Source organism: Lissotriton helveticus, chromosome 4_1 (assembly GCF_964261635.1).
Source record: "Lissotriton helveticus chromosome 4_1, aLisHel1.1, whole genome shotgun sequence".
Taxonomy (NCBI): domain Eukaryota; kingdom Metazoa; phylum Chordata; class Amphibia; order Caudata; family Salamandridae; genus Lissotriton; species Lissotriton helveticus.
The window spans coordinates 1,276,434,666-1,276,461,325 of NC_136063.1; the positions used below are offsets into that span (position 1 = coordinate 1,276,434,666).

General features: G+C 44.7%; 1 protein-coding gene across 1 annotated transcript in view; it reads left to right on the top strand.

Annotated features, from left to right (window-relative positions):
* The window catches only part of NEDD9 (neural precursor cell expressed, developmentally down-regulated 9), a 72,455-nt gene extending 55,357 nt beyond the window's left edge, over positions 1-17,098 (top strand). Inside the window, exons 4-7 of the mRNA XM_078687843.1 lie at positions 1,252-1,461; positions 3,941-5,116; positions 8,251-8,340; positions 12,155-17,098. Of these exons, the coding sequence (XP_078543969.1) occupies positions 1,252-1,461; positions 3,941-5,116; positions 8,251-8,340; positions 12,155-12,664 (1,986 nt within the window). The 3' untranslated portion in view covers positions 12,665-17,098. The remainder of the gene's footprint in view (positions 1-1,251; positions 1,462-3,940; positions 5,117-8,250; positions 8,341-12,154) is intronic.
* The last annotated feature ends 9,562 nt before the right edge of the window (positions 17,099-26,660 follow it).

Below are 26,660 nucleotides of genomic sequence, written 5' to 3' on the forward strand. Positions count from 1 at the left end.
CAATAAGGCCCATGGAAACAATACCCTACAGTAATTCCCTTATCTGTATTTCCACCACGTCCAAGTTCTGAGATCTGCTCCGGCTCTCCTTTGACCAAACTCTTGGGCCACAAGCCTAGTGACGCATCCTAGTGGGACTGTTCTCTCCTCTGCTGTCCACTTTTTTCCTGTCATTTGGAGCCTCTCAGTCTGAGCCATTCTCTCTCCCTTTCCAGGCTCTCCAAATCTTATCAAACTTACGTGGACACCCTGTAGCTTGATAAACCACCTCCAGCGCTTTCATGCTCCATTGTACATTGCAGGCCCATTCAGACACCATTGGAATCTTTGCCCCTCCACAATATTGCACTATATCTCTCCTAGCTACCAATAGTGCCATGTTACGGAGGAGTGTGTACCTGCCCAACGTCTGCTCCTCCAAATGCCCAGTGTCACCAGTTGTTGGGTAAGCATTAAGGAGCATTCCGTAACTGAGAATATCCTGCCTCTTACCAATTTCCTGTATGCTTGGGCACTGTCACAAGATGTGAATTAGTGCTCTCCTTTGTCTGCAGCCCCTTAGGCAGCGGTCATTGACCGGTTTCCCCATTTTGTATAGATCGGTTCTTGCATTGTATGCCCTATGAAGAATTTCCAGCTGGACCAGCCAGAATCCCAACCGGATAGCCACCTCCCGGTGTTATGTAATGTCCTTTTCCCATGCGTCATCCTCCAGTCTCCCTAGATCACTCTCCCATTTACTTCATAGGGCATCAAGGAGTAGAACGCTATTCACAGGCAAAGTTGCACAGATTTGCGGATCACAAGTTCATGTAGCGGGGCTTCCAGAATGTAACTCAAACTGCTTCTCCTCCACAATGTTGCAGAGAAGGTCACTGTAACCATGTGGGATATTTTGTACCTGGTTGCATCGAAGGATTGACTCTCCGTCAATTCGAATTGTGCTTGGAGTTCGCGTAACAAAATCCTCTCTCCTTGCCTCCAGACATCAGTATCTGGGTTCATTTAAAGACAGCTAATCATTGGCTTCTAAGAGGCCAGGCTTTTCGCATGTTAGGTCCCTGAATAAACACCATATTCGTTATCTTGTAACTCGTTAAGTCTCACTGCCAAACTACGACTTTGCCACAGTATCTATATCACAAATATGTATGGACAGTCTCCTGACGTGTACTAGTTTGCAAATATGATCTCCACTAAAATAGTTACAGCAAAAAACGTGTATTAACAAGACTGTTTATCTGATTGCAGGAGGTGTACGATACCCCACCAGTTCTGGGCTCCCGGTATTCAGGTCCACTTGATGAATCGACAGCACAAGGCGTCTATGACATCCCTCCTTCTCAACAAGGAGTGTACGACATCCCTCCTTCTCAAGGCATATACGATATCCCTCCTTCTCAAGGCGTGTATGATATCCCTCCCTCTCAGGAGCTTTACGACGTCCCTCCTTCACAAGGGGTAAGTCATGTGCAACCACATTATTTTTAATTCCATTCCAAGGGATTTTTTGTCTGTATCCCGTCTTAAAAAAGATTTAAAGGCTTTTGATGTTGATGTTGTCGTGTATGTGATGACTCTGAATTTCCAGTGTGTAGGCTGCTGAAGTGGTGGAGGCTGTCTTGTATTCCCCAGTTTTGGTGGACACAGACACCCTGTGGTAAAAGAATGACCACAATACCTTGGAGTGTCCCTCTCTAGGTTATCTCCCTCTCTCTTTAGGATCCAAATCTGGTATATTTGGAGGGTCTTCTTGCATCTTTATGGAAGACCCAGTTGCCAATTACTGTGTCCCTCTTTTGCATCAACGTTCATATTGTTGGGTCGTATAGACACAGAGAGGTCATAGTTACTGTCATCTCCCTCGGTCTTCTCTCCGCTACCCCCGGATGAATGATGGGGAGCATGTAGATGACAGAAATTGCTGACCTGCACAAAGGGGTTCCCTGTGCAATCGTAGGCTGATAAAAACATGGTGCAACAGTATGGACTATCAAAATATCGAAAATGTGTAATTGCCTTGGTTAACGCCGTAAACGAACTCCTCACATATTGTATGACCATGTTCAGTAACTGATCTATGGCCCTCATTATGAGAGGCCAGGTGTTTGGTGTGCTATTTCGTGCTCCCAATAATATTCAGCTCTGCGAGGCTCAGAATGTATTGGTTGTGATGCACAGAACCTATTCCGTATGTGTGGGTAATAACGTGCAGGCTTTGGTACTTAGTGCATAAAAATCACATGTTCAGGTACTTAGCATGCATTTTTCTGATGTTCCATTCCTGCTGGTGATCGATCTTTATCAACACATTCTGCATATCTTAGAATAATTACAAACCCTGCACAGACAGGGGTTTCCACTGGGTACTGACATTTACGGGCCACTCGTAATGAGGGTTTAATGAGTGCATTGGAGAGTTTGAATCTTATTGTGGATTTAGGTGCAAGGCCACCATTTGTGCGAGGAGTTCATTTTGCGTGGTAGATATTTTGGGTGTGTTTTCTTTTAGTCTGTGCCTTGACTCACCACGACGGGTGTCTAGAAAGGGAGGGGCGATGAGCATGGTAAATTATATACTAGTAAACAACAACTGGGGAATGGATTTTTTTGTACAAAGGAATGAAAAGAGCAGGCTAGATCCATGCACCCCAACTTCAGTCCCTGCATTCCCCATCAGATACTGTGAGGTGAGGTTGTGCCATCTTTGTAGTGATGAAAGAATTAGCAGATGCAGGTTGCTTCGAGGTCTTCAGTTTCACCTTTCCAGTCTGGTATTGAGTACATCTGCAGAAGTGGATTCAGATACTCCCTGACAGCTCAGATTTAAGGAAGACCATTCACATGCCTGATATTTTTTTTTTGACTTCCAGCTTTTTGCACATAAAGGACATGCAATTGCTTCAGTATTGGGAGAAGGGTTTTTTCGCCCCACCATGCTTTAAAAAAATAACCTAGAATAGAAAAGCTTTGTTCGGTGTATCTGTACAATAACACAGAAATAGGTGTTCATCCAATAGTTCCTTTCAAATTAAGAAAATTTTGATAAAATATTTTTAGAAATTTGCCGAGGCATCCATCCAAGTAATCAGTTAAGGAACGCTCTTTCTTTAACTGGGGTAACAGCCCGACCACAAGGGGAATTAAGTTCCGTCAGGTAGCAGATATGGTAACAGTCTTGGTTTTTGTCGCACTCTCTTAATGCTCGCTTTCTGTCCTGTAGGGGTGTGAAAGACTTTGGTTGCCCAAAAACTTTGCTCATATTTTCAGGGAGGCCATATTAAAAGTGCAGCAGGGGACAATATGAGCCCTCGTTCATTTATGTATTTGTTTATTATTGATCTATTTATTTAATTATTATTTATTTAAACTTTTCACATACACATTGTGATCACCCCAATTAGAAAAAGAGATGAACGACTGGTGTATTATTTAAAAATGGAGTTGAGCTCAATATGTAGTCTTCAGACTAGGCCTGCTATCCATCATGTGGTTAATAACAGACGGCCTCACGCCCATGTTGGTTCCGCACACCCGTCAGAAATAAAAGTGCACTACGGGCAGTTTTGTGATTGTTGTAGAGCCTCGGACTGCAAAGGGGGGGGAGGGAGACACAAAATGGGCATGGTTTGAATCAAACAGGAGTTACAGTGTGGGAGGGGAAGTATCACAAGGGTGCAGCATATGGATGGCAAAACTGAAAGCAAGGGGGCGAGGGCCCCTGGGGTTAATTTATTTGCCTTTCACCATCAGTTATATGTTTGAAATTATACTGCATCCTTCCACTTTGAACCCATTTAGAACCTCGCTTTTCCTTAGACTATTTGGTATGATACACCATCTGCTCCTTATTTTTATCTGTAATGAGCATAAATGTTGTTTAGACCACACCCACAATTTTTTGTGTTTTTATAACTGTTTGCCATTTGATCTTTTGTAGATCTATGCGGCCCCACCACCTACATTCCGCGATGATGCAGGGATTAAAGGAGAGACCTATGACTTCCTGCCTTCAATGGCACAAAGGTTCGAAGAAGCTCACAACACTCCTCCTGCTTCCAATAAAGGATTTGGGACAGAGAAAAACCAAAGAACGAACAGTGACCTAAGAGGAGCGGCTGACTGGGCATCTCGAAAACAACTGTATGACCAAGACTTGTCTCTCCAGAAGGATGTATATGATTTTCCTCGAGGGGCACCACTTCCTGGTCAGCAAAGTGGTGCTAGTGGAAGATTGACACCAGATAGAGATGACGGGGTGTATGACGTACCGCAGCAGATCTTTCAAGGCAAGGGAGTGCTCCAGGATGTAACCGATGGGATGAACCGATTGTCTTTCTCCAGTACCGGGAGCAGTCGCAGCAATATGTCCACTTCATCCACAACTTCAAAAGAGTCCTCTGTGTCGGCTTCACTCTCACTCGACAGAATGCTCTTGCTTGACCCCGACACAGCCTTAGTGAGACTGTATGGGCTCCAGCAGACAGTGGAGGCCTCCATCGCAAGGCTCATTGCCTTTGTCAACTCCGAATGGCGATCCTATGTGTACATGGAAAAGCATGTAAATGAGATCCACGTTGCAATGGACAAGGTGGAGCAATCCCTCACTGACTACATCCATTTTGCAAAAGCAGCAACAGTGAATGCCTGCAGCCTTTCCGATTCCAGCCTCCACAACAAAATGAGGCGGGAACTGCAGCGGCTGGAGGACTCGCACCAGATTCTGACTCAGACCAATCAGGAGGTGACCTCCCGCAACTGGTCCCTCAATGTGTTGGTCGCCACCAATACGCACAAAAAAAGTGACAATTTGGATCGCTCTGTCATGGTGGCGAGGACTGTCCCAGATGATGCTAAGCAGCTAACCACCACAATCGCGGCAAATTCAGAACTGTTGTTCAAACGAACCCAAGAAAGCTCGGGGTTAAAGAGCACATTGGAAAACACCACAGGTTCAGTTGACTATATTTACAACAGCCCTCAAGCCCCACTAATAAATGCAGACTCATCTCAGAGCCATTGCAGGACATCAAATAAACATCAGCATCCCAATGGTAACAGTAGCGACAGCTCAAAGTCAAGCTGGATGGATGATTACGACTATGTCCATTTGCAGGTAAGTCAACATTGAGTAGGTGTAAGCATGTGGCCATGGTATGTAATTAGGAATTTATTCTATACATTTTATATTTATGAAAAACACATTTTCACCCCTTCATTGTATAAGAAAGCTGTCCAAACGTTATCCCATCTGTTCCTTTACTACAAATTAATGGCAGTAGCAGTGTCACCAATAGGTGTCTTGAGAGCTGCAATTATGCCCAGGCATTCTCTTAACTTTGGGTTTTATTTTCTTTGTAAAGAAATTGTGAATAGCCAGAGGGTACCCAAGTTGCTGCAGGTTTTTCCTGCACTTGTTGCCACCAGTCTCTTCATGGAGATAGCTGTTTTTTTTAATTTCTGTGAGGTTGTGAGTAAAATTAGATCACTCCAATCTATTGATTGTTGAACTGTGCAACATGTCAGTAGTCACACAAACATTTCTACCTTTAGAACTGTTCATGCCTCTGCCTCTCCCCTGCCTTACAGATTGGGACTGCTTGTAAAGAGACCGAACACCTGTATACATAGTGTGCATTTCTGTTCTGAGAAATGCATGTGTTGAGATCAGTGCTCAGTTTGTGGTGGCGGTTGCTCGTGATGGGCACCGCCACTCATTTTTATCTTTAAAAAAAATGAAAAAATAAAAGTATCATTAGAGTTTGACCTGGAGTAAGAGAGAAAAAGCAGGAAAGAGAAAAGAGGAGTAGGAGGAAGACAGGAAAACAGTGAAAATGGAGAAAGAGATAAGAAGAAAGCCTTGTTATTGGATGGCCCCATCCGGTAGCACCACAGCAAGTTCCCTAGAAACACTTTGGGCCACTGCGCTTATTTTTTTCTCATTAAGCACTGGCGTAACTGCAGTTTCATTTGATCATTCAAGCCAATGTGATATAGGATTAAGGATTTGTCAAGGATCTTACCCTTCTGGTAGATCTATTCCTTCCAGCTTGACTGTCATGAATAATATGCATGCAGTGATCTCATGTTAGCCCAGGGGTGGGAGCAGAGTACACCATTACACTTCTGCAGGCACTGACCTCCAGTCGTGGCTCGCATGACTCGCAGGAGGGAGGTTTGCGTAGAGGGGGCACTTTAAAATAAAAAACATACCTGACCGGATCTCGCGCCTCCTCTGCTCCTGGCCGAGTCAGCATTTGGTGTTTTCCTGCTGCTCTCCAGGAAGAAGAACAGGCATCCTCCCTCCCCTCCCCTAAACCAATCACAACACTGCAATGGCAGCGTTGTGATTGGTGTGGAGGCCATTTTCTCTATGTAGACTGCATGCAGCCTACATAGAGAAAATGCATAAAGTGCATGACTGGTTTGGTCGGCCCCAGAGGGCCGATCAGTCACGGCCCACAGCATTGGGCAAGCCACTCCACCCCGACCCACTCACCGTCCTGAACCAGGTATACCGATCTGCTTTCTCGCAGCGCGAGAAGCAGAAACATAAAGTGGTATTTAAAATACCATTTTATGTTTCTGCTTCTTGCACTGCGAGAAAGCAGTGGGGCGGCGCACCTCTGCCCTAATGGAGGAGCTGCCCCTGCTGACCTCTACCCTTTTGTGATATGGGTGACGCTCTCCCTTCAGTTATATACCAGGCACCTTCACAAAGGTCTCCCTCTGACGACCCCAGAAAATACCTCTGTCAGTTCATTGCCCACATTCAGCAGTAGAAATGCAAAAACTGATCATTCTGCCCTTTATGCTCCTGTTGCAGGGATCTGAATTCAGGTTTATAGCCGAAATCACGTAGCAATCTCCATATATCAGTTTGTCATTGCAGCACGCCCCAAGACAGAAGTGCTGCCTATTACACCCATGTTTCACCTTTATGCCAATGGCCATTTTCATCCAGGCACCCTAGTCCCACTCTCCCTTGCCACGTTTCAGCAAGCTAGTCTCACAGCCTCTGCCCATGGAGTTCCACCATGTGCCAGGAAACGCTTCATGCCCACGTTTAGTCTTGAGGCCTATATGGAGAATTGCATGCCGAGATTTCCACCATTGCACCAATGTACTGTCATCCTATAATCCACTACCAGCCAAATTAAACCACAAGAGTTAGAGGCCCATGGAGACTCAGAAACAGGGAGACAAGGGGAAATGAAAGATGCAGGCCCAGGATTCGAATAAAGGAGCGCTCAGTGCTTTGAAGCTCCAGACATGGAGCCGGGGAACCCCTAGCCTCAGGGACTGGTAGTCAAGACTAGGAGTCTCTGAGACATGGAAACACAGAGAAGTACACGCAGGGGTTGAGACAGAGCCAGGGAGACTGACAGAGTGGCTTCATACCAGGAAAACAGAAGATGCAAGAGAAGTAGGACAGTGGACCTGTGAACAGGAGCAGACTGAATGAGCGAGGACAGGTCAGACTTGAGCACAGGGAGCTGTGTAAACAAGAAGAAACAGGCATACATCTGATCTAACCTATGTAAATGACCCAACATCCCAGGCCAGAATGTGACAGTCGCAAGCCTTGCACTTCAAAATCACAAAAACGCATCCTCTTGGGTCATATGGAAGGGACTCCAAACTCAGGGCAAACTAATGCCATAAGTGACAGTCATCAGGTGTGGGGTCATTTAACATGGCCCTCCCGGCACCCGAAAGACCCTAAAGGAAAACCATGGCATGATTAACACTTGCACAAGTTGGTGCGAGGTAAAAAAGAAATCACCCCACCTTTTAAAATCCTGATCCTTTAAGCGGCCTTCTGTTACAAAGTCGGGAGGACTTGGGTCCTGAGGATCTAGAGTGCACAAGAGGCCAGGGGATTTAACATGTGGAGCACAAAAAACACAAATCGATGCATTGCTTTGAGTGGCATATTCCAAAAAGAGCTTCATGTATACCCCATTCAATGTAAAGCCTTTGGGAAGAAATATGGGGAGGGATGTGTTTTTGCCTGAAGCAATCAGTTTACTGACGGAGACTTTGGTGGTGGGACATTCACTCAAAACGATTCTACTTTCTTCAGTTTAGTGGGTAGCTGTCTCTGAGGAGTGTGTGAAATAGTGCATTCGACCTCCAAACATATTTGACTCCTCCATTGCCATAATTTCATGTCAAGTGTGCACTCTGAAGCCATGGACTGTCTGATAACGCTTTGCTGATTTGCCTTTTTTGGTGTTCTGCCCACAGGGTAAAGAAGAATTCGAACGACAACAGAGAGAACTCCTAGAAAAGGAAAATCTTGTCAAGCAAAGCAAGGCCCTCTTGGAGCAGCACCAGGTAGGCATGTTCACAACAGTCACACAAGGGGCTGGTGCCGGTCTGAGAGCACTCCGCAGTCTTGATTGAGTTGCTTGCCTTGGATGTTTGTGCATGGCAGGCAGCACGGGTCACATCACAGGCGCAGCAGCATTGCTATTAAGTTCAAAGAAAAAGGGGGTGAGGGGGAGACTTAACAAGAAGTGCGGCCATAGAAGCTTAACTTGGCATCCTGTTACTAAAGTGTAGCCTCTGTAATTATGGACCTAGCCCAAAACATGTGATTTAGAATCCTGTGCCTCTCTTTCTCTGTTTTTTGTTAGTGCCTTTAGACACTTTACACAACAACAAGAAGCAAGTACACTTGAAACAATACAGACCTATCAGCTGATCCAATGTTGGTCAGCACTGATTTTCATTCAGTATCAGTTGACTGAGTAACAGCTCACATTCTTCCCCTTACATTCATTTCCTCCGAAATCTCGTTCCCTGCATTAGTCACTTAAAATGAATGTTCCCCGTACATCTTTCAGAAATCCTTCCAAATGCATATTTCACCTTCTCTCCCAGTCCTCTCCTGCACTGTATTTTCACTCTCATGCATGTATTTTATTTTACCTCCTCCACTCCACATCACCTCTTGCACTCAGATGCTGCATTTGCTTTTCTTGGGCAATTCTCCAACGTGTAGAAAAAAGCTTAACGGGTCACTGTCCAACAATCCATTTTTCAAGTCTTTCTTGAAAGATAAATAATAAAAGCTCCTGTGGCTTCATAAGAATAAGTACTTTTGAGCCAGTGCCCAAATGTGCGTTGGACCATCTATCAAGGAAGTTGATTTTTCTCGTTGCAAGTGCGAGTTGTAGGTGCCCAATTCCTTTAAATTATAAAGGAAAATATATCCAACTATGCACAGATCCCAGATTCACATTTTAGGTCAGTCCTTATTCACTGTTAATCAGGTGTATAATATTGCCAGTTGTTTTGGATTTTCCGACAATGGAAGTAAGGACTCACCACATTGTGGATGTCTCCAGACAGAGTGGTTGTATATTATCTAAGAACAAGGGGCAGGCATCACATTACAAGCCTTTGACACCCTCCACTCGATCTAAAAGTTGACCATAACCTTTATGTAGAACATTACTCCAACATTTGTAAGGGAACAACTTAAAATTTGACGCATGCATTTGCCAAAACTATTAAACAGGACTCAAAGGAATTGACACACAGCATTGAACAACTTATCTCCTAATACTTCCATCTCAATTGCCTCTCCAACAGAAATACTACTTCCGTCCCAATACGTTATTCTATAAGAATTATTACGGCAAAAGAGAGCAGTTCTTTCCATGTAAGTGTACTTTTCTGCAGCAGCACTGCCTAAAATGGCACAGACATATGGGGTATCATGAAAGACTGGTGAACGTCAGCTGGGAGGTAGCATGGTAGAAGCCACAAAGTGGCAGAAATATGCAAATGTATGACATCTTCAAGCCCCAAAACCTTTGTTGCAGGAAACTTTTCGTTCTGCTAATTCACATATCTTCCACAAGCTAAAAAGAAAAGAATTGGAACAGGTCGCCTGCAAAGAACTCTTTCTGCTTCACTCCCTTTCTCTGTTGCCTCCTCGTCTTTCATGGAACAGAGGTCTGACCTGCGAACTTGTAAGCTTGCGAACAATGATTGCACAGTCTAGCCTTTTAATACGTAAACGTTCCAAGAAGTAATTTAAGTTCCACATAAAAGCACCGACTTGTGTTTGATTTCCAACAGAGAGACTAACTCGAATGAATAAGTGAACCCTAATTAAAAAACATCCACCCACCAGTTTCACGTGGAGTGTCATGCATGGAAAAAAAATAGCCATTTTTTCAGAAGGACTTGTAGATGTAAATATGTTCTTGGTGTCTTGGACTGTATGTTACCAATGCAACGCTTACATGTTAAATGCATGTGACGACTCTGGGCTTGCATGGTATTTTGGTACTCGTCAGAATGCAGTTACCACAGAAGAGTAAATTAGAACATTGGTGGATTTGTTTTTAACAAGAAGGCTATCTAGCCACCTTGATGGCTCACACAGAGTTGCTCATTCGGTTTTGCACTCGTACATATACGTATTTCACTGTTGTAGCCTGCAGAACGTCTACCTTCTGTAAAGATCAAAGCAGAACACAGAAGATTAGCCTGCACATTGACATCTATTGTTTTGAAGAATCTAAAATGTCCGAATGCAACTCCACTGTCCGCAACTTCAACGAGAAGTCACCTCTAGAAATGTAAAAATGACATCCTTCACAACACCTCTCCCGTGCCCTCTCAGGGCGATTTTTTCCAAGGTTGTGAGAAGGAGATTGTTCACCTTAGATCTGGCTGCCATATGCCTGCTGGGGCTGTTTCGAGCCGCGCAGTCACTCCTTTATTCGACCCTTGTGCAGTCGTGTGGCACCATCTTGGTTGCCCCGTCCCTGCAGTCCTTGTATGTGCTAGAAAGGAAGAGAACAGCAGTTAGGGCCTCACTCTGACAAGTGCAACAGATAAAAGGACCATAGGAAAGGCATGGTGGCGACTTCCTGTTGGTGACAACAGAAACATTTAGGCAAATTATCTTCTTCCACAGTGCTCAAATTTGAAGAAAGGTCCAGACGAGAGCAACCTTTTATAAAGGGGAAGGAACAGAGGAGCATATTTACAGCGAAGTGGGGCGTTCCCCTCCTTGGCTTTACGCCATGATCCGCCACATCAGAAACGCAAGCTGCACCTTATTTACAGCAATATGGTGCATCCCTGCGTATCCATCTGCGCTGGCACTAAACTGAGCTGCCTAGAGCCAATGCATGCACCCTTGCACCGTAGTCTGCGTTGAGGGGAAGAATGTTTATGCGCAGGAAGGTCACCCTTCCTGCACATAAACAATCTTTAACCCCTCCGCTGCGCCGAACGTTCCACGCTGGTGCGGAACGTTCTATTGCGCGGGCGGTGCCGGAACGTTCAGCGGACGTGCGCAGCACTACCGAAGTAGTGCACGCAACATCCTCTGAATGTGCGCCGCTCGGAAGGGGTTAAATTGTGTTTTGTAACTTTTATGTGTGCTGCTTAATGCAATAAAATAAAACTCGGGCATAACATTAATATAGATATTTTTTCTGTCCACCTTTATTTCAGTATCATTCTAGAACAGCACTGTCTTTTCCATATTTTAGGTGCATAGTTACACTCTCCTACTACCATATGGCTTTCTGTGCTTCTGATTGGACCAGCACCAGGCGCTTTCAAATTTTCTTTATCAAATAGAAAGAATCTCTCCTTTTACCTTGCTTGTGGCCACTCCTTCACATTCAGACTAAACCCTCTTGCGGTGTGTTTTGCTTCCATTGTTTAATAATTTCTGGAGTTTGTCTTAGACAGCTGTCTCCACCAATAGGCAGTAATCCTGCTATCGGGTTGCTGGGTAACCGTAGACCACTTGCAAAATTGCAGGGTTTTTCTATTAGTGAAGGATCTTCGCATGAATTCACAGGCTGCACACGGTGTAAAATTAACATAAGTACAAAGTTATCGCCGAAACCGCTTCTGAAAGCTCTGTGAATTTGCTAAGCTGTCGAGTCTCCATCTGTGGCATTGCTGTAACGTGTGGAATGTAACTGCTGCTGACAGTGCTTGGAAATGGCTGAGTGGAGTGTAGGAATCTGGAGCACAATGCCCTTTTATCAGTGAACATAGAACTGTAACAGAGAACTTAGTGATAAAAGTAGGGCTCTCTGCCAGCAAGTGTTTCTTAAACCCACATGGTGTCAAGAAATCTCAAGAGATTGTTTTGTCTCCATTTCAGGTCAGCCAGATCCAGCAGTTGGAGAAGGAAATCATCACACCCGTTGAACATATCTCAAAATGGGAGTCTCCGGAGAGCTTGCACCCCACGAACAGCAGTGCTTTAGCCTCACAAGACAAGCAGCTGCTCTCCTTTTACTCAAACCAGTGTGAAACTCACTTCATCTGCCTCCTGAACGCTATTGACGCTTTTTTCAACTGCGTCCGCGCGTCACAGCCTCCCAGGATCTTCGTCGCTCACAGCAAGTTTGTCATTTTAAGTGCCCACAAACTGGTGTTCATCGGGGACACGCTGTCAAGGCAGGTGGTCACCCAGGACATTCGCAACCGAGTTATGAACTCGAGTAATCAACTCTGTGAACTGCTCAAGACTATTGTGGCTGCTACCAAAATGGCCGCCCTGCATTATCCCAGCACAGTGGCGTCGCAGGAAATGGTGGATCGAGTGACTGAACTGTCCAATCACGCGCAGTTGTTCAAACTCTCCCTGGTACAGATGGCATCTCTATGAAACACGCCTGAGCAATCGAAGTGGGCTAGGTTGAATGAAACATTGTAAAAACAAATACTGCCGATATTTTTATTGTGTGTAAATTGTATAATATATTTTTGTATATATGCTATATGGATTATTTTTATTACATTTTTATCAATTACGAAATAATATAGACGCCCAAGAAATAAATAGGTTGGGGAAAATGTTACCTTAATATATATATGTATCTACAGCCTATGTAATACAGTAACATTCCATAACGGCACCCACAAATAATAAGCACCTTAAAACATATGCATCCTGTAACAGGAGTAAGCAATGCATGTCGGTCTTATACATGCACCTGCTTACATAATCATGTACTGTTGGCCAAGAATGCCTTACCATAAGGGAAAGTAATTCTCTTTTCATTATCTGCTGATTGCAAGGATTATTGTCCTATGTGTATCTTTTAAGGGGCAAAGGTTCTGCTTTCACAAACCTCATTTTTATGCATAATTCCGGTTTGTGTGCATGTTGTCTGTCTTGCTTGAACACCATTTGCTTTTTTGTTGAGACAAAAACGAATAGAAACAAACCACCGAGGCACAAGTGCCCCAAAATTAATTTGCATCCTTCACTGTATAGTAACTGCATCAACCGTACAATTGAGGACTGTGTAATCCTGCAGAAAATTAGTACCCATTTTTGTAACGGGTTAAGAAAATGTCGGCTGCATGTTGCGACTTAATTTTGCAGCCCCCTGTTCAGCCTTCACCAGCATTTATAACCATTTGTCTGTTTTTTATTTATTATGCCTATTCGGTATTTAAGAATGTTATTGTATTTGGAAACATACTTGGTTGGCTTTAATCTGTTCGCAGTGGGATTATGACAATTTGCATAGCTTTGGGGGGTAGAGGGGTGCAGGGGTAAAGTTCAACAGTTACAGAGTAACTTTCGAATAGGAATTTCAGCAGACACAGCTGGGCCGTTCTGGTGTTGTGCTCTCACATTAGTTTAAGGGGAGCTCAATCCTTTATTACAAAAATAAAGACAACCACTGCCTTTTTGACTTTGCTGAGACTTTTAATTCAAATTTGTTAGGTTCTGGTAATTTTAAAATGCTTCTTGAAAATAGTTTGGCGCCGGGCAGAGGGAGGTAGATAGAACCCCAGCTGCAGAGCCAGACCCCTTCTAAACCTCACCGGGGACTACATTAGTTACGTAAACACCCCTGGCGAGGGAGCTATGGTAGGGACTATGTATATTCACGAAGGACACTTAGGTTGGCACCTCCCAAACCCCATACAGCTTTAAAACATACCTATTTTGAAGCTGATAGATTTTGGAAGATTTCTTTTGCTTAGACCAATGTTTGTATTTTGTGTATTTTACAGGGAAACATTCTAGTTACTGCGCTTGTGAAATATTTATGCTAACCAGTTTCCCTGACATATTTCAGTTAATGCTATGATCAACTTTCAGTAGGACGAATAGGCGGTGGATTCTTAACTCTCAAATCATGTAATTTACTTGCTCCTTTTAGCAGTTGAGAAAGTTCTGTATTAAACATTCATATGAAATACCTTCTTGCCAGTGCTTAACTTGTAATAAAACAATTGCCAGACCCTCATCAGGATGCTACTAGAGCTGGCACCACCCATTGCTCCTGCCAGCGCTGCCAAAACAAAACAATTGACCATCCCACTCCTAAAAGTGTGACAAGTCATACTATACCAGGCCCCCAAAGCCCCAAGAATCTTTTGGGCAGCAGGCATTAGTAATTTTTAATGTATAATTAGTAATAAACATCTCTTGTGACATATCAAAATTAGGCACTATGTGTCTAATTTCTCATATTTGTCATAGACTGTCATATGTACTGATGTGGACAATTACATGGCGGTGCGAAACACCTGGCACTCCCGGCTCAAATTAGGAACTGCTTTTTGTAACTATAGCTTAGATCCATATAATATGAAGTTTGGCAGAACCCTGAGGTCATGACTGTCTCATGCCTTCTCCTTTTTACCAACTGCTCCTGATACTTTCAAGAGCCCAGACAATATAGCACAGTACATGCTCCATTATCTATAATTCCACTGAGCAGGTAGGCGTTGTCCCCCTAGATGCATCAGATATTGCAGTACAGTTGGGAGCGCCATCTTTATAGTCCAACATGTTTCAGAGTTTTTTATTCCTTAAAGTGATGATAAATTGTATTTCATATGCTTGTATTTAAAACTGGAACCAGTGCCCTACTACTACTCTGTTGTACGACTGAGAGGTGAACCGTGGTGTAGGTTTATTTTCTGACATCTGACCCCTTGTACCTCCTTGACACGTGGCAAATGCCAGATAGCTAAAGACCCAAGGGCTGTTGTTTTCTTCTCTCTTCCCTTGGCCAGAACCTGCACCATTATGTAAGTAATTACCAGAAAGCAGTTCAGACAGGGTAGTCTCCTGCTTTCATGTCTTGTATTGTTTTTGTATTTATATGGTGCTTTCCATGCTTCTTGCTAGGCCTCAACTATGTGGCCTGCATGGAGGAAATATAAACCGTTGGCGAGCAGCAAAGTATAAAAAAGCATTTGCAATGCAGTAGGTCTCCTCTTATTTGCGAGACTTGAGTGAACCAATGGCAAGCAGCAGGCGGGATTACACTCCATATAGTGATTACTGCAGGTCTTCCAGATAGTACATGGGCGGTGCCTAGGCTCGACCTAATAAATGGCTGTGGGATTAGCCTACTCGTACAGCGATGCAATGAATCCTGCGCTGAAGGCTAACAGTCATCCAAGCCTACTTTGGGAGAGTGTTCTACTACCTTGCCTTCAATGCCAGTGCCTCATAGCCCACCAAGATACAAGTGAAAGCAATGGACTTTCAGCTACTAGGCTAAAGTTGATCTCATTACCGACCCCACCCACTTACTGGCTGGACCAGTGAGGTAGCCTCTGTGCGTTATCTGCATGTTAACACTACCAAAAATTTGGTTTGTGAAGCACGAGCTGTTTAGGTGGGCAACATTTTAAAGGATGTAAAGATAATTTAATGTCAGAATTTGTGATGTTTATAACATGCATTTGACAATTGATTATGTGTTTTTAGCAAAACTGTTTGACTTCAGAGATGTGCTGTTAATACTTACATTGGTAAGCCAAAGCCAAGGTGTTATTACTGTATCATGAAGCCAGTGCAACGACTGAGTGTGGTCCTTCAGGTCTAATTACTGTTGTACTATAACTACGAAAAGAAGTGAACCAAACAGAAAAACAGTCTATACCCAATTCAGCCTGGTTTGTTATTTCTTGATGATTTGTAATATTCCTGAAGAGCTTTTCTTCAACTAGAGCTTTGCTTGGAAAAACTATGCATTCTTTAAGCTCTCCGTACCCAAGGTGGTGATGATGCAGATACTGGCATGTTTGGCCTACGAGTTCTTGCATACGATAAAGGTTCTCGCAGTTTGTGTTCCGCCCTAGCGTGGTCATTTTAGCATCTCATACACTTCGATCCCACAGGAGAACCCTCCTCCTCTAAATTGGGCTACTTATCTTTCAAGCCCTTTTCCAAAATGCTGAGGCATAATGTTCACAGTAACATGTTTTCTTTTTTGTGTTTTCGTTGCATAGTATTTCTAGTATCAGGTAGTATAAGATAAGGTGCAAGCCACCTTAGGAAAGCATTTGTTGTGACACTGGCACTAAAACGTGCCAGTGCTTGACCTGCTGTGAAAGATTGTATTTTGCAATTCACTGCAGCATTTACAAAGCCCCAGTAATGTTTGCCAAAATCTAATGTGCATGCACGTGCATATGAGAGACGTCAATGTGCTTTGCTGTCTTGTGCATACAGGGTTGTTACCTTTGGTATAATAACTGTTGTTTCCTTGCAAACATATTTGGTGTAACTGTCTCAAAAGAAAATACAAATGGATTGCTAAAGTCCGATGGTGTCTGGAATGAGGTTCTTATACTTTCTGAGGGTGATTAGGAGGAATGGATTAGCAGAAATCATAAACCTGCTATTAGATTCCCGTAACAGCTTGAAAGTGATCTTGTTTTTGGTATGGACAAGTCCAGTATACAACGTTCCTGTGAGACGACAGATGCTTGCAGCTCAAGACCAGCTTCTGTTCATCATTGTCTCTTGCCAAGCCAACCTGAGCTTGAATCAAAAAGTTAAAGAACATACTTGTGCTTTTTTATTCTCACGGATGTCCAAAAGTAACTTTTGGATCCTTATAAATGATTTTTTTTTCTTGAGGTCCAAATGGATTTTTAGGCTTTTTTATTCTTTCAGGGTGCCAACGTTTGTTTTAAAGTTTAGAAATTCTATATTGTAGATATGTTTCAATATTTCAAAGGGAAATGTGTAATGTATAGTAAAATCAGTTGTACGCCTGTCGCCTTGTAGAGAGTATTTTTAAATCAATAAATCGACAAAGCTATTTCTAACATTTTATTTTGGACTGTCTTGCTTCCTTGTCTGCCAAAAGGTGTCAGAGTTAAGTGAGGGGGAATCCAGAAGTAATGAAGTGTCAGAAAAGCGTACTGTGTCTTGATTATCTTTTCTCCTTTACATGGGAGGGGGGGAGGGGTGTGTGTTTGTATGTATGAATGTGTTTTTACCTTGCTCTCTACCATCCATACCATACCGGCAAAATATTGCTTATGTTACATGAGTAGTGAGAAAATGTAAACGTCATCCCATAGCTGCCAACTTTCCAGTTTTTATCGGGACAGTCCTGGCAAGTTGGACACTGTCCCGGGTGATTCACTATCCCGGGACAGTCCCGGCAATTCAAACCTAGTAATGAAGCCCGGAAAGGAAAGTCTATTCTTGCCTTCTATTAGTTTATTTAAAAAAAAAACAGCTCCTCACCAAAGAACAGAAACTATAAGTTCAGCACCACAAAACAAGTACACATTCCCAAAGCGCCACAAACCATACACACTAAAGGCGCCCTGGACGATAACTTTCTGTTTTAATACTGCCGACATCTTCGAACAGGTACTGTATCTCGCTAAATATATATTTTTTTAACAATGCGCTTCCTGATAGCAAATGATTCTTTAAAAAATATGCTGGTTCAAAATCTGATGGCAGAGATTGCGATTTTGCTCACAGTGCTTAGGCTTTCCACCTCTGGTCCCTGCGTGTTGCGTTCTTATCGAGACCCATTCCAAGATGGCGGGTGATTTCTTCTGTCCAAAGAATTATTTCCGGCCAGGTGTGGGTCAGAAATTAGAATCAGAAGCTTAATGTCCACTGGCTTGCTCCAGACGGTTGCAGTGACCCGTGGATGCCGCGGGCATTGCGGGACGGCTTCAGGCACTGATCCAATTACAAAGGGCATACAGGAAGGGAAGAGGGACATTTGATGGGTGCAGAGATGACACGGTTCTAAAGCTCACAGGAATGAGATTTGAAGAAGGTCCATACCAAAAGCTATTCTGATGGTTAAATCATGGTGACACTCTCTAGACCAAGTGTCTCCAACCTTTGCCGCCCTCTTCACCCTGACTTGGGTCTACAGCTCAGCTGCAGATTAGATGTTTTGCAATAGTGACTCCACAGAATGCAGCTGAGCTACAGAGGCCAGGCCGAGTAGGAGGAGGTATTTTTCAATCACTGTCAGTGACTCCGTTGGTAAGTCAAAGAGAACGTGTTAAATCAATCAATATATACTTTACTCGGCATAAAATACAATACCATAAAAGTACAATTTATAAAAACAAACAAATATCACAATATCAAAGACCAAGACAAAAAATACATATGCAAGCCGTTCGCTAATAGAGCCCCTTCTCCTATATCATTCTTATGCAGGTCATTAATAAATAATCCTGAGTTCAAAAGGTTCGACGCGAATTAATAAGGGGATAACACATGTAAAAAAACAGCCTCCTATCAAGATACACAAATAAATAATCACTTGTATAAAAAATACCCTCACCCACCCAATTCATTGCTGGGACCTTTGCAACCATGTATATTCACCCCTCTCCTCTTGTATTTCCAAGTCTCAGTGCCGACCTTAAAAAGTTTACGGTGCAACAAAGTGTTAAAACCTCTGTGGACAATTTCAAAAACAGTAGGGCCACCTTAGCCTGCTTAAAACCAGCGTTTTTTAAAATGCTTTTTAAAAATAGCTTCCTAGGGTGCTCATAGTAGGGACACAGTAAAACAAAGTGAAGGGTATCCTGCGGAGACCGATGGTCGCAGCCGCATGGGCCCTTCAACTCTGAGGATTTTGTGTAACCTGCCGGCACCGCTAGACTATGATGTAATAGGTTTAGCCTGAAGCGTGTCATTAAAAATCTGTCTTGGGCATTGTGGATAAAAGACAAGTAAGGCTCAATACCCCGACAAGATTTGGTCAAAAGGTGTGCTCTCACAGAGGGTTTGATCAACTCCCTGTGTTCCTACTGGAGGCCACATACTTCTGGAATTCCACCTTAACATGAACCTTATCCTGGTGTAACAGTTTTGTGGGGTGGTTAAAAAAGTCTGCGCAGCCCAAATCTGTCAGGGTTTTCCCTCACATACTTCAGCCAAGGGATGTTCTTGCCCCGTTCACGAGCAATACAATCCTTGGTTAATACGGCCTCAGGGGTTGTCCAAATTTTGATCCAACATGTAATGGGTTTTAATTCTAGCCTGTCTCTAATGTGACTGACACCCAATTCCTCGTGAATAATAAGGGACGAAGTACTATGTGGGACTTTCACAGCCGCCGCAGGTATTTATTCTCTTCAATTTGGAGATGTTGTTAGTCAATAAAACTCCAGACCTCACTGCCGTACAGGGTTTTGGCACAGCACATCGAGTTGTACAGTCTCAAAATGTGTTCCGGTGACCAACGGCCCAACCTACGCGCAAAATTCATAATTGCACCGGAGCAGCTAACTAAAGTGCGACATTTCTCGTCTATCAGGGCTTTAAAACTAAGACGGGTATCAAATAATATCCCCAGATATGAGAAAGTCTGTACTTTTTCCAGGCAGTGAGAGCCAATCATATATTTATATTTCCTTTTCGGGGTTTCCCCACCTCCATGACATGATTTTGAGAGGTTAGCAGACAGGTCTAAACTCTCCATGAAATGGACAAAGCCATCTATCAGGCATTGTAGGCCTCGAGGGGTCAGCGAGAAGCACCACACCCTCCGCCTAAAGCAGAACGGGTATCCCTCTTGTTCTTTTCCTTGGCGAGTCCACCCCAAGAGCGTCTAACGCCTGCTCCAGGCTATTTATATACAGGGTGAATAAGAAAGGTGCCAAGATGCAGACCTGTCTTACCCCCCTTGAGCAAAGAAATTGATCAGTAGTGCTACCCTCCTCATTATATCTGACTTGGGCGAAAGTATTCCGATGTTAAAATGTTTACTAGACCAGGGTCCACCCCAAGAGGCCCCATGAGTTCCCACAATTTCCAGCGGTTCACCCAGTCAAAAGCTGCCGTCCAGTCCATGAAAGCCAAGTACACAGTCTCTTGACTAGCAATAGTGTACTTGGCTACCAGTAGGTATAAATTGAGACATTGGTCGGCAGTTGATCGTCCTGACCTAAACCCATACTGCGTGTCAGTGATTATATGGTGTTCCTTTGCCCAGTCCAGTAATCGGTTGAGGCCTCAATACCTGCCTTTATCTCGCCCAAGGAAAATATTGTATGTGCCGCAGACTCGCCCCCTTCCTCCACTACTGGTGGGTCCTCTAGCATGCCATGATTGTATAGGCCGTTAAAATGCCCATACCAAGATTCTAGCAGGATATGATTTACTATCCTTGGTTTATTAGCATCTTGGAAGCAGGGGTCATTAATAACCTTCCAAAGGGCGATCGTGTTCTTAGACTCAACCGCTTCCCTCAAATTATCCCATGCCTGCTGTTGCAAAGAGGTTTTGCGTTACTTTACTGCCTGTTTATAGTGAGCCCTACATGTTGACACCCTTGTCTTGTCCGTAGGGACTGCTTTTAATGCTAACTTCAACTCCTTCAAAGCAAAGGAGCAGTGATGGTCAAACCACCTATGGTCCTCCTTTCCCTTTTTGTTAGGTTTACTCCTAAGTAGACCATCAATATGCTTGGTGACACCCTCAAAGGATTTGACCAGTTCTGCCCCATCACTGTTGGGTTTAGGCACTTCCACACATACTGTTCCTTGTCCGCCATTAAGGCTCTATAAAAGGCTTCACCTTAGACCATCTAAGCCTCCTACCTTGATCAGTGGCGTTTATCGTGCCACTCTCCCCCTGTCGGACAGAGTGCTTGATTAAATTTGGGTCCCTAAGCGACATGACCAAAGGGTTGTGATCACTAAAAATGCTTAAATGTATCTCAAAACCTAAAATCCACTGCTTTAACGTATTAGAAACAAAAATGAAGTCAATAAAAGAATCACAGCCTCTACCTTTAAAGGTTGGGTGGACCAAACCATCCTCCCCTACTTTAATCAGGTCCATAGTGTGTGTGAGGGCATGAGTACCTAACACCTTATTTAACTCTTTTCCCTCCCATGTGTGCTCTAAATGCGGACCCCCTTCCAGTGGGCAGGAAGAACAATCCCCCCTTCTGAATTTCACATTTGGGCACAAGTGGCAGTTAAAGTCGCCAGGTAACACCAACTGGGACATCCGTGCCCCGTGATCTTGTTTGCCTGCCAACCTACTCTCCAATTCGTTCAATCTTCTTGTGGGCTGTCTCATTAAAACAGCATTATAGAAATTAATAAAAATTAACTTATAACCCTTATTACACAGTCTAATCCCCTGCATAAAATCTGAGTCCCAACCCAAATCGTTCATCCTCCCCTGAAGTCTCAGGTCCACATATGTAATCAGGCCTCCCCTTGCTCTTCCCGCAGCTACCTTACGTGCCGGTACAAAATACATTTTGTAACCCTCAAGAGAACATGCTACTATCCATCTCCCATGTTTCCTGGAGGCAGATAACCCGGAATTTCTTTATGTAAGCTAGCCATTCGACATAGATATTTTCGATGAGAGTCCAGCTATATTCCATGAGATTATCTCAGTATTACCCTGTCTAAGGACGTCTGGGCTGTCTAGTATCGGGCAGATATTAGGCCTGGGAGATACAGTAGTTACTTGGGTATTTCCTTCAATGGCGGGCCCGCCAGGGTCTCCCGGAAAAGAAGGGGAGATAAACTCCTTGACCTTTGACATGGGTGTCCCTCCCGTGCCTGCATTGAGAGACACACACTCCAATCTGTGGCCATCCCCGATTGACATGCTCCTGTCGCGTCAATCTATGTCGTCTAGGGCTGAAACGTTAATAAGAGGGGCATACCAGTTAGTTAGCGGGACCGGGGGACCCCCTCAAGCAAATCCTACTAGATCTCTCCTCTGATTGTCATGATTATTTGCTCCCATCGAGTCCCTATACAAAAACCCCAGTGGTAACATTCTAATAGTCGATCCGCCCTCCTCCTGGAAGGACCCCTTACACTGGGAGAGGAGATCATGTACCAGCCCTGGAAACCTTAGATTTAATATCACGGTGTCTCCCGGGAAGCTCTTCCTACTACATCCAATCCAGGACACCCTTCTCGCCATTAGTATGTGCCTATGGTATGAGAAGTTAAAATATGCATTTCTGTTCAACCGGTGGGCCGTCTTATTGATCAACATTCGCAGGGTTTCTTCTCTATTTCCACTAAGGGCCGGAACCCCTGTCAAGACTATTGTGTATGGGCAGGATGCCGGCGGTAGATCTAGAATCGGCAAACCCGCAGTACACCTAACGAAGTCACCTGCGCGGGGCGATTTCCTGTGGAATTAGTGCTCTACCCGCAATGCCCCCTGTATTTGTGGGGCCTAAGTTAGGGCTCTAGTTTTGTACTGCGGTTCCCCCCCTCGTGTGCCTAATGTCTCCCACAATAACTCTTAGTCTCGAGGCATTTGCGTCCCTAGACCCCACCATTTGCTCTTTATCAACACCCTCCTTTGTTCCCTCCAACTGTTCACATGCGTGCGTCCCGCCCTCTTTTCTCTCTAGGGGCATTACAACCCTTGGAGGAATGGGACCATTCAAGCTGTGAGCTATGTGCCCCGTGACCCCATTTGTCTGGGTGCTATTCTGAGCGATCAACAGGGACACTTTCCCTTCTATCGATTACATTTTCTCATGTATGGGCCCTAGGTGGGTATTTTTTTTTTGTTGTTGTTTTTTTTAAAAGGTTTTATTGTTAATTCAAGATGAACACTGCCTTATGCCTACAACCCGGGGGCCGGCGGCTATCATTCAAAAATTATTCTATGCTTACAGTTCCATAACCACCTCAGGTGCAGGTGTAGTGATACATTTAGGCAATCCGTAGTGTTAAAGCAGCACATATTTATAACAAATCAACATTACGTCAAAATAAAGTTATACAAATATGAACTTAGTACCAAAGAATAACCCTCTAATCCCGCTCCCCTTGTCGTCTCAGAGTGCAGACATGGCGCCATCTAATGTGCGGAAGTGTATTCCACAGCCCCGATAGGACTATCGTCAGGTGCCAACTCTGTCGCGGCGTAGCCACCCTAGCGTATGGGTGTACCTGACTCCGACCATCATCTATCCCTATTCGGATTGACGATCGACACCCCCCAATCATAGCCATTCAGTGAATGGGGCCCATATGTCAACCGGCCTGGATCTGCTAGGCATCTGTTCCCAAAACATCTCCAATTGGTCTTTGCAGTATGTGACAGCCCTTATCCAATCCGCCACCTTCGGTGGTCTTTGTTTTCTCCAGTGGATGGCCACCTGTCTTTTAGCCATTAGCAGCAGCATTACGGTAAGTTTGCGGCTCCTCACGGGGACATCTCGTACATATCCCAACATAGCAAGCATAGCCGAACCCTCCAATGCTTCCCCTGTGATAGTCCCAATGTGTTGAAAGACATCCTGCCAATAACGTGCCACAAAAGGGCAAAGCCAGGCCATATGTGTAAATGTGGCATCTGGTGCACCACAGCGCCAACATCCTGCATCCTCCCTGAGACCCATACGGTGTATTTGTGTCTGAGTGCGGTATAAGCGGTGTAGATAGTTAAAATGTATAAGCCTTAGTCGGTAATTGGGTGACAGGTATTCTAGCTGGGTGCAACAATACAGCCATTGCTCCTCTGTAATAGTTAATTCTGCCTCGGCCTCCCACGCCTCCCGGGAAGTAGTGAGGATGATTGGGGATTTCCTCTGTGTTGTGCTGTAGAAGCGAGTGATGAGCTTGCGGGGCGAAGGCTTAGACAGTATGGGGGGCTCATGTGGGAAGGTCTGGTATGTGGCTTTGCATGCAGCTCTAAGCTGAAAGTAAAGTAGCATGTCTGAGGCGGTCGGGGTCTGTGAGTTGCACATGTCTTGTGTCGTTAAAAATTCTCCGGCTGGATAGAGGTCACTACCTTTGTGTAACTCATGTGCATTTGCCCTTAGCGATATAGCCTTATCAAGTAGGGGGCTAGTCAGTGGATTGCCACTCATTGTCATGGACGGGGCGTATAGTACCTCCTGATGTGCTCTCTTAGTGATATTTCCTGTGTCAATTTCGTTTCTCGGGCGTTTGTAGGGCTGATATACGGCTGTATTGAGCGGAAGTGGCGTAATCCTGTCAATTTCGATCGCCACATGGGGCTGATAGGGGGTAGGTTGTTGCCAAAAATGTAATAATTGGGCCTGAGAGCTATATGCGAATAGCTCAAAATCGGGCGCGCCTAGGCCTCCCTGCGTGAAAGGTAGGGTCAATACCCTCCATGAAACGCGAGGTTGTTTGCCAGCCCATATCAAATCCAAAATATTGGTGCGCAAGCGTCTGAAGAAATGTTGATTTAGCGGCATGGGGATATTCACAAACAGATAAAGGAGTTTGGGGAGGATTACCATCTTGACTATGGCTATTCGTCCCGTCAAGGACAGGGGGAGACCCCTCCATCTCGCTATCTTAACTTCCAGCCAGTCCATAACCCTGCCATAATTAGCCGTCCATAGGTCCTGCATCGTCCTACTTATACGAATGCCCAAATAGCGCACCTCGCTATCTACCCATTGGATCGGGAACTCCGAGATAAATGGCGTGGTTTCATCAATCAATGGAAACAGAGCCGATTTGGTCCAATTTATTTGGATACCTGTCAGCCCGCCATATCTAATGAATTCCCGCATTAGGATATCGAAGTTTTCACAGGGGTTGGTGAGGTAGATGGTAATATTGTCTGCGTACATCGAAACGAGAATGCCTCTCGTGGTAAAGCCTATACTTTTGTCTGTATGATGTTGTCGAAGCTTCGCCGCGAGTGGCTCAGTGGCAATGGCGAATAGAAGGGGAGAGAGTGGGCACCCCTGCCTTGTACCCCTTGTTATGGGGAAGGGTGGAGACACCTGGCCATTTACTTGGACTCTGGCGGACGGGTCTGTGTAGAGGATTTGAATTTGCTTAATGAAGAGTGGGCTGAATCCCATGCGAGTAAACAAAGTAAAGAGGAATTTCCACTCTAAAGAGTCAAACGCTTTTGTGGCATCAAGTAGAGCTGCCACGGCCTGTACGTGGGGCGCCAAATAATGGAGAACCCCAAAAATGGTGCGCAGGTTGTGGGCTGTGGAGCGGCCTGGTATAAAACCCGACTGGTCTGTTAGTGCAATTTGCGGTAGCATAGGTTGTAACCTATTCGCTATTAATTTTGCATATATCTTCGCATCTAGGTTGATGAGCGAGAGAGGGCAGTAGGAATCCGCTCTGGTTGGATCCTTTTCTGGCTTCAGGAGGGTGATAATGGTAGCTTTGCGTAATGTTGGCGGTAATTCCTCTGTCTCCATGGCTTCTAGATACTTTCGCAGCAGTCTAGGTGCCAGCATATCTACATACTCTTTGTAAAACGCCACCGTGAGACCATCTGCCCCGGGGGCTTTATCTCCCGGCATGGCGCCTATAACTTGTTTTACGTCCTCCACCGTAATGGGTAGTTCCATATATTTACGGGCCCCATCATTGAACCACGCCAGTCCGATGTCATCTAAATAATCAGCGAGATCTGTTTGCGACGGTGTTACACTAGAAGTATAGAGCCTGGAATAGTAATGGGTGAATTCCCTCAATATATCAGGAGGGGCCTGTAGCACCTCTCCCTCTGCAGTATGGATTTCAGAGACATAGTTGGCGCCTCTGGGCGCGTTTAGTAGGCTCGCCAGTGTCCTGCCGGGCCTTTCGCTTTCGCCATAACGCCGAGCTTGAGCATGTTTATGCATATAAGCAATCTCTCTCTCTGCCTCAGTTTGGAATTCAGTGAGTTTCAACCTAATGCTAGCTGTCGTGTCTGGTGATGGGCAGTTAATCTGTTGTCTCTCAAGGTCCCTAATTTCCCGTTCCAGACGTTCTAGCGTGCTGCGAATGTCTCTCGGTACTCCCGTTTTCAGGGCGATACAATCTCCCCTCGTGACCGCCTTGAAAGCCTCCCAGAGAGTTCCGGGGGATTCCACCGAGCCCTCATTTAAAGTGAAGTATTCTTCAATCCGACCCCGAAGCTCCTCCCTAAAGACTTGGTATCGCAGGGCTCCCGAAGGGAATCGCCACGAAAAAGGTTGTATGTACTCTTGTGGAAGAGCAAGGTCTATCTGTGCAGGGGCGTGATCAGACATGGTGCGAGGAAGGTGGACCCCGTCCACCACCCAGGCATGGAGATCGTTCGAAAGCAGCCAGTAGTCGAGTCTGGACCAGGCATTTCTATGGTGTGTTACACATGTCCCCTCTCTGTCCGCAGGGTGTATTGCCCTCCAGGAGTCAACCAGATGAAGATCTGTCATGATCTCCCTGAGGAGATCCGCCGACTGCGGGTGGTGCACGCGAGAGGCTTCCTGTCGATCCAGATCAGTGGATAAAGTAACATTGAAATCTCCGCCCCAAAGAATCGCGATGTTCTGTAGTAGGGGATCTCTGTGTATAGTCATAATCTAGTGAATAGTCCCGCCCATGTGCGTGGACCCCGGAGCAATCAAAAGTAATCTCTTAGAATGTAGAAAAAT